General features: G+C 38.5%; 1 protein-coding gene across 1 annotated transcript; it reads left to right on the forward strand.

Moving 5' to 3' along the window:
- The first annotated feature begins 6061 nt into the window (after positions 1 to 6061).
- Positions 6062 to 6499, forward strand: LOC148767534 (uncharacterized). Its single transcript, XM_088824657.1, has one exon. It carries the CDS (start codon positions 6062 to 6064, stop codon positions 6497 to 6499), a length of 438 nt encoding a protein of 145 aa, XP_088680783.1.
- Positions 6500 to 8356: the final 1857 nt, after the last annotated feature.

The following is an 8356-nucleotide window of genomic DNA, read 5'->3' on the forward strand; positions in this document are numbered from 1 at the left end:
CTTATTTTCTCTTCTCTCCCGTCTCTTCTTCTCCCGTCTATTCTCTGTTTTTTTTCTCTATATTATACTTTTCTCTCTCAATTCTTTAGATTATTCTCTATTGATCGGAAGATGAAGAACCAATCAGAACAACGATGCTAATTCCGTTGAAGCCATTGTCGTCGGTGCCGTCTCCGTCTCCGTCTTCGTCGCCGTCGAAGTCGGGGTCGGGGTCGTCGTCGGCAGATCTTAACAAAAGCCATAAATTGTCGATTTGTCACCGAAATTGGATTTTGATGGGTGGTGGTTCTGCTTTGGTTGGTGGTGCGAGTTGTGATTTTATTTATTTATTTGTAATAAAAAAAACCATCATAATATCAAAGTAAGGTGATGATGGTGTGTTGTGACGGCGGTGTGGTGACGATGGGGAGGCAGATTTAGGGTTTTTGGTGGATTGGACGGATGAAGGCGCGTGTAGAGAATTTCGCGCAGGCTGAAACCTTAATCGACTATGTACATGTTCATAGTCGATTAAGCTAATCGACTATGCTCTGGTAGTCGATTAAGGTTCATCGACTCCAATTTTTTTATTTTTTTTTTTGAATTTTTTTGTTTATTGCTTTCAATTGTATAAATCATTCATAATATTTGTATATTTTTTGTTTTTGTAATATATAGTTGATTTTGTATTTTTTTCGCAGTTGTGATTTGTTATTTTTAGTAGCAGATTCTTAATCGACTATGCTTCACATCATAGTCGATTAATATACCTGATATAAAAAAAAATTTAAAAACAAAAAAAAAATTAAAAAATTAAATAATTTCCTTAATCGACTATGAAGCATAGTCGATTAAGGCTAATCGACTATGTATTAAGGAAACTGATACAGAAAAGACGGAAAAAAAAAACGAAAAAAAAAAAGGATCGCTGAGCGCGTGAAATAGTGATGATGTGGCGGGCGGGGGCAAAGTTGGAAAATATAATGGCTGAAAATGGGTGTGGGCTTTTCTCAAATGGACTATAATATTTTGGGCCTTCCTCCATTAAAAAAAATAGTGAGGGGGTTTTCTCAAAGAGCCCCTATACTTAATTTACTATGTTCCAGCGGTGAATTATTAATGAATGATTGTAATAAAATGTTAATCATATGATACATTAAATGATTGTGTATATACTTACAACATCAAAACATGCAATTTGTTGTTCCGTGCATCGCACGGGTACAATTACTAGTATATATATATATATATATATATATATATATATATATATATATATATATATATATATATATATATATATATATATATATATATATATATATATATATATATATATATATATATATATATATATATATATATATATATATATATATATATATATATATATATATATATATATATATATATATATATATATATATATATATATTATATATATAGAGAGAGAGAGAGAGAGAGAGAGAGAGAGAGAGAGACTATAATATAATATTATATATATAATGATAGTGCTAGAGTAAAATAGCAAAGAGAAGCAGAAAGTATAAACAAGATAGGAGAGTAATTGCTAATCAAGCTCTGAAGAGAATTGTGTAGTCGAATTGTCATTAGAAGCAGGCATATGTATACAAGAATTTGTACATGCATTGTCATGCTATTCTAGGATAAGTACAAGGGAGATGTTGCCATGTATTTTTGACCTTTGATAACTTGGTTCATAAGAAACATTTGATATATTATAATATTCCCCTTGGAATAAGTATTATCGGTAGCGTTTGCAAAGTGGATGAGTGAATATATGCCTCGTTAAAAACCTCAAGATGGAAAATCCAGTGGGACAAAATCAACCGGTCAAGGAAAAAAGAGCGCATAACTAAATCCAAGCCGTGTGCATAAATTGCCTCGTTAAAATCAATTGCTGAAAAACCCAACTGGACAAAACCAGTCATAACTCACAAGGGGAAAAAAAGTGCAGCGCACCATTGCTCCTCAAACGAACAATATAAACTTTTGAGCTAGATAGGCCGTCAATCTTACTTCACATTGGCTATTCTCTTTCCAATCTCGTAGACCAATTTGTCAATTGTAGATGTCGGCACGAACATTGTAACTAAATGCAAGGTTTGACTTGAGCAAATTTGTTGTACGTCGATTATGCGTATGGTTGAGTTTTTGGTGATATACGCTTGATTCTATCACCCTTTATATATTGGCCTAGTTTCTTTGCTACACAAACAACATTATCTTCATAGTGGACGTATACAGATCTCCAAGATATACATGCATCATTATAGAACACGATTCACAGTTATAATCATCGTATATGATATATTGATCAACCGACAATGTAAAAATATTATCGATGATTATATTATTTGTATCATATTTCAATGAAAAAACTTATAGGATTCTCGATATTTCCGTGATTTGATATTGCTTTTCCGATATCAGGCTCAACGGATTGTTCGGGAGCATACTCACTAGGAACCACTTGGTTCGAGGATTCATTAAACCCTTTCTTTTTCTAGGAACAACATCATTTGATCCAATAGGTCTACCCCATTTTTGTCGTGGGGGGATCATCATTCATTTGGCATGTTCTTCAGTAACAACGATCTGAGCTGGCACATTCACAGCTCGAATCTAAGACTTCGTGACTTTACTGACATCATTAAATGTAGCAGGAAGTTTATAGATAATATTTTGTAAATGAATGATTCTATGGATCTCATTCTCACATTCAGAGGTACGTGGGTTTAGATGAGATAAATGTTGCTCACACAATGTGAGATTCTCCATTGGTTTATGTTTATCATTATCATGGATATTCTGAATATCCTCCAATTGGTATAAATAATATCCTCCATATGATAAGAAATGGGGCGCAATTTAATCTGATGTATGCAATGATGCATGCCCCATTCTGCACTAGTGAGTTTAGATCTCATTAGTAATGTACGAGCAATTATTTTGACGTGTTTAATCGAAGATTCCGCCAGTCCATTTTGATTGTGAACGTATGCTATTGATTGCTCGACGTTTATTCACAGAGTTGCACAATAATATGTGCCAACAAACGTGCAAATTCTATATTTCGCGTTGTACGAGTAGGAAACATAATTGTTGCTATCCCGAAGCCATTTATTATCTCCACGAGATCTGATATGATTTTAATTTGTGCCTTGCACAATGTCTCACTCGAAAAATATATTTTATCGGTGAATATTGAGTGTGTAGTTGCTCCTCGAGTAGGCAATAGTCATATTTATCCATGTTGTTCATGTACGCGTGATCACAGTTCAGTTCGACCTTAGGAATATATCATCCAAGGGAGATATGTACATGTTTCTATACTCAAAACAACGCGATCTTGGGAATCACATCATCCAAGAGAGATTATACATGGATACACTCAAAATAGATCAATCTCGAGAATGACATCTTTCGAGAGAGATTATACATTTGGGTACAAAATAACTCAAAACCCTTTATAATTTGGGCTTGTGATTAATAGCCTCTAAGTTGGCTCTTGACGAGTTTTACCTCGTTTAGTGACTTTACGAGATTCAGGCTCGGATTTATTTTTCGATCTTTGGCCTTTAAATCGGCTTTTGACGGGTATTACCATGCCTGGACTCAACGATCTTTAGGCTCCGAGTTATATTTATGATTCAGCCTCTAAATTAGCTTTCTTGTCTCAACGAGTTTAGACTCGGAGTTATATGAACAATTTAGCCTCTAAATCGGCTTTCTTGTCTTAACGAGCTTCAGGCTCGGAGCTATAATTCATTTACATGATGGGAATTCCAACGTCTTGACTCAACGAGTTTCAGGTTTGGAGTTATATTTATGATTTAGCCTCTAAATCAGCTTTCTTGTCTCAACGAGTTTAGACTCGGAGTTATAGTAACGATTTAGCCTCTATATCGACTTTCTTGTCTCAACGAGTTTAGACTCGAAGTTAAATTAACGATTTAGCCTCTAAATCGGCTTTCTTGTATCTACGAGTTTAGAATCGAAGTTATATTAACGATTTAGCCTATAAATCAGCTTTCTTGTTTCAACGAGTTTAGACTCGGAGTTTTATTTTATTTATATGACTGAAATTCCATTGTCCTGATTCAACAATTTTTTTAGCTCGGAGTTATAGTATGACCTCAATACAGTCTATGTAAATCTCTACGGGTAAGTATGCCCCGAGTTAAAACGATAGCCTCTAAATTGGCTTTAAACGGAGTATTATTATCTCAGCTCCACGAGCTTGTGCCCGGAGTTGATCTCATAGTCTCTAAATCGACCTTCATTTGAGATTATTATATCTTTTACTCAACGAGCATCATGCGCAGAGTTAATATCTTGGCCTCTAAATCGGCCCACATATCTATTAAAATTAGCACATGCTTATAGCACTGGTTGGGATCCACAAGCTTATAAATATAAATTTCAGCAGCAACTGATAAGTGTTCGTTTTGCACGATTTTTGCTTATCAAATCTTCGAGTTTTGGTCTTCGTTCGTCCGAGTTTCGGCTTTATTTGTATATATTATTGCGTTTCTTGTTTTATTTCTATTTCAGGGTTTTATTAGGTATTTTTGCCGAGTCGAAGCCATTTGAAAGCGAAACCGAATTTTCAAGCCAATTTTGGGGCCAAGAAGACCCAGATCGCGATCTGACATCTCTGGATCGCGATCTGGGGGTTGTCACAGTACGAAAATGGATCAAGACCCAGATCGCGATCCAGCATTCCGGATCGCGATCTGGGGTTGCTGACAGAGAAGAAATAGGGGTCAAATCCAGATCGCGATCCAGAAAGTCGGATCGCGATCTGGGGGGTCTTACAGAGAGTAAATGTTACAGGACCCAGATCGCGATCCACATTCCTGGATCGCGATCTGGTCACGCCTTTTGAAGAAGATATTTTATTTTGCAAAGCTTCTTGAGGAAGCTTTGCATTTCACTATAAATAGAAAGGCCCTTTCATTCTTCATTACTTCTTCGACTTTTTATGGTTTTCGACAGTTCTTCGCGGGAATCATCAACGGGGGTTCCGACTTGGGTTTTTCTTACGCAATTTCTTTACGTTTTGTTCTTCATTTCCTTTGTACATTCTTTTGATACTATGTTTGTTATGAACTAATAACATTTTCTTCTAGGGCAATGAAGCCTTGTATATATTGATTTCGATCGTCATTTCTGTTATCTATTTGTCGTGTTTTGATTTCGTTTATGTTTTCCTGTATTAAATGCTTCTGATTGTGTTGATCAGCTCTCAGATTGATATTAAATAGGAATGAACTCGAGAGAGGATTTCTTGTTTGAAGTTAGGAAAACATAGCTCGGGGTGTGGAAACGGAGACGTGATGCACTTCGGGTAGCCCTTAAGGACTTGACCTAAATGCTCTCTTAATAGCAGGTTCTGAACGGAGACGTCGGACCTGTGGGTAGACTCTAACTACACTGGAGACGAGGGTTAGAGTACATTAGCGTCTGGGTTAACGAATATGAATGTGGTTTTAGATAACGGATTTGTAGATCGTTGTTGATTATACATAGGTGGATTTGGCCCTAGAAGTCCCTTTTAAATCGAAGTCCCCCCGCGTTGAGTTGTCGTTACTTTATTTACGTACATTCTATATTTGCATGTTTACGATCTTGCATGCTTATAAATTAGGGTTTCACAATTCCAAATATTTACGATCGGCTAGATAATATAACGATAATATAATTACACTACTCAGCATGTGAATCTACAAGGTCCATGTGGATCGATATCCGGAACCACTGTTCTGCAAAATGCGATACTGTATACTTGCGGTAATTTATACGTGAGGAAAACGCGTATCAAGTTTTTGGCGCCGTTGCCGGGGACCAATTTGATTTTACCTTTGTTGATAGTGTTACCAATTATCTGACTATTACTTTAGCTATTTACCTGCTTTATTTTCGATTTCTACCTTGATTTTAACCGATCACTTTGTTTATGCCCAGGCGTCAAAATTTGGAAATCATACCTTACGATCCCGAGATTGAAAGGACATTCCGAAGACGAAGAGCCGCGCGCAACCAACAAAGTGTACCAATGGCCGACGATCAAGGAAATCCAGAGCACCTGGGCTTTGAGTACGATCGAGAGCCAGGACGAGATCACGAGCAGCCAAGACCGAACCTGCCACCCGAGCGAACAATGCGAGAATACCGAACTCCAGCTGTGAATGAGAACTATTCGGGAATCAGAAAACCGACGATAGCTGCAAACAACTTCGAGCTGAAGACGGGGCTAATCAACATGGTCATGGCGAACCAATTCTCCGGAGCAGCAACAGCGGATCCGAATCTCCATCTTGCCAATTTCTTGGAGATTTGTGACACGATCAAAGTTAACGGCGTTTCTGATGATGCCATTCGGTTGAAGCTATTCTCATTTTCTGTCAGAGACAAAGCGAAGAGTTGGCTTCTGAGTCTCAATCCAGGATCACTCACCTGTTGGGAAGAATTATCACAAGCCTTTCTGGCATGATTCTTTCCACCCTCGAAGACCGCACAACTACGAAGAGATGTAGGCAATTTCAGACAGACTAGCCAAGAGCCGATGCACGAGTCTTGGGAGAGATTCAAGGACTTATTACGACAATGCCCTCAACACGTATTCAACCCGTGGGATCAAATGGAGTTATTCTACAATGGGCTCGATCAACCAGCCCGATCTCTAGTCGATGCTGCCTCAGGTGGATCATTGCAAAACAAGACTCCCACAGACGCTCGAGACATTGTCGAGCGAATGTGTGAGAATTCTTACCATTGGCCGTCCGAACGGAGTGGTGTACAAAAGGTGGCCGGAGTTCACCAACTCGATCCTTTAGCCGCAGTTTCTGCACAATTAGCTACTCTTTCAAATCAGGTCGCCCAATTATCAGTTCGAGGGCCACAGACCGAACGAGTAGCAGCAGCAAGTACTTCACAAGCCACAAACAACGATTGGGAGCAGGCACACTTTATGAACCACCGATTCAACAATTTCCGGGGAACCAACAATCAGAACCAAAACCCTACTCATTACCACCCGGGAATTCGGAATCACGAGAACTTCTCCTATGCCAATCCAAAGAATGCTCTACAACCACCTCCCGATTTCAACCATCAAAGAGAGCAACGAGGGCCAACGTATGACGAGCGTCTTCATCGACAAGAACAGGAAATGGAGGGCCTGAAATCAACAATGAAGAACATGGAAAAGCAAATAGGGCAAATAGCTCAATCCATGTCCACGATGGCCAATGGTGGATTTTCGAGCAATACCGAAGTCAATCCAAAAGAAAGCTGTCAAGCCATAACCACCCGAAGTGGTTTGCAAATGACCGATCCTACCTTATCCGACAGACGAATCACCAAGGCCAGCTGTACAACCGACCCCGGTCGAGCCAAAAATCACCATCTCAGGGAGTAGTACAAAAGAGGCTAGTAAGCCCAATAACATTTCTTTCCCTGATAATCCTCCTCTTATGATAACTCCTATTCCTTTTCCAGAAAGACAGAAGAAGAAGAAGTTCAAGGATCAATTGAAGAATCAACATCCCTTTTGCAGAGGCCTTGGAGGTGATGCCAAACTACACCAAGTTCATGAAGGAAGTCCTATCCAAGAAAATTCGGATCGAAGAAGACATACCAGTGACACTCACGGCAACTTGCAGTGCCATTCTTCAGTCGAATCTACCACCGAAAATGAAAGATCCAGGGAGTTACACTATTCCTTGTATTATTGAAAATTCTACTTTCGATAAAGCTTTATGTGATTTGGGGGCAAGTATTAATTTGATGCCTATGTCTGTGTTTCTAAAACTGGGCTTAGGAAATTTGAACCGCACTCGCATGACTTTACAACTAGCTGATCGTTCATTGAAATATCCCGATGGGATTGTAGAAGATGTGCTAGTTAAAGTAGATAAATTCATTTTGCCTGTTGATTTTGTGGTGCTTGAAATGCCTGAAGATGACGAAGCACCAATCATTTTAGGTCGTCCATTCTTAGCCACTAGTAAGGCGATGATTGATATGGAATTAGGATCTTTAATGCTTAGGGTAAATGGGGAAGAAGTTGTTTTTAATTTGACAGATGCATTTAAACACTCTGAGCATGTTGAACATTGCAGTAGAATAGACGTGATCGAGGACTGTGTTTCCTCCTTTTTTGATTTGTATGAATTATGTGATTCTGTTGAGCACTGCATTGTTAATTCTATTGATTTGCATTCTGCCTCCCCTGAAACTCCTATTGAAAATGATGTGCTTGATTGTGTGTTGTTTCTTGAGTGTGCCGAGATTTTAGGTGTAGACGAGGTAGGAATCGTCCCCGAGATACCAGTTAGTGTGAAAACGG

Source organism: Erythranthe guttata, chromosome 10, assembly GCF_056151865.1.
Source record: "Erythranthe guttata isolate IM_541 chromosome 10, IM_541, whole genome shotgun sequence".
Taxonomy (NCBI): domain Eukaryota; kingdom Viridiplantae; phylum Streptophyta; class Magnoliopsida; order Lamiales; family Phrymaceae; genus Erythranthe; species Erythranthe guttata.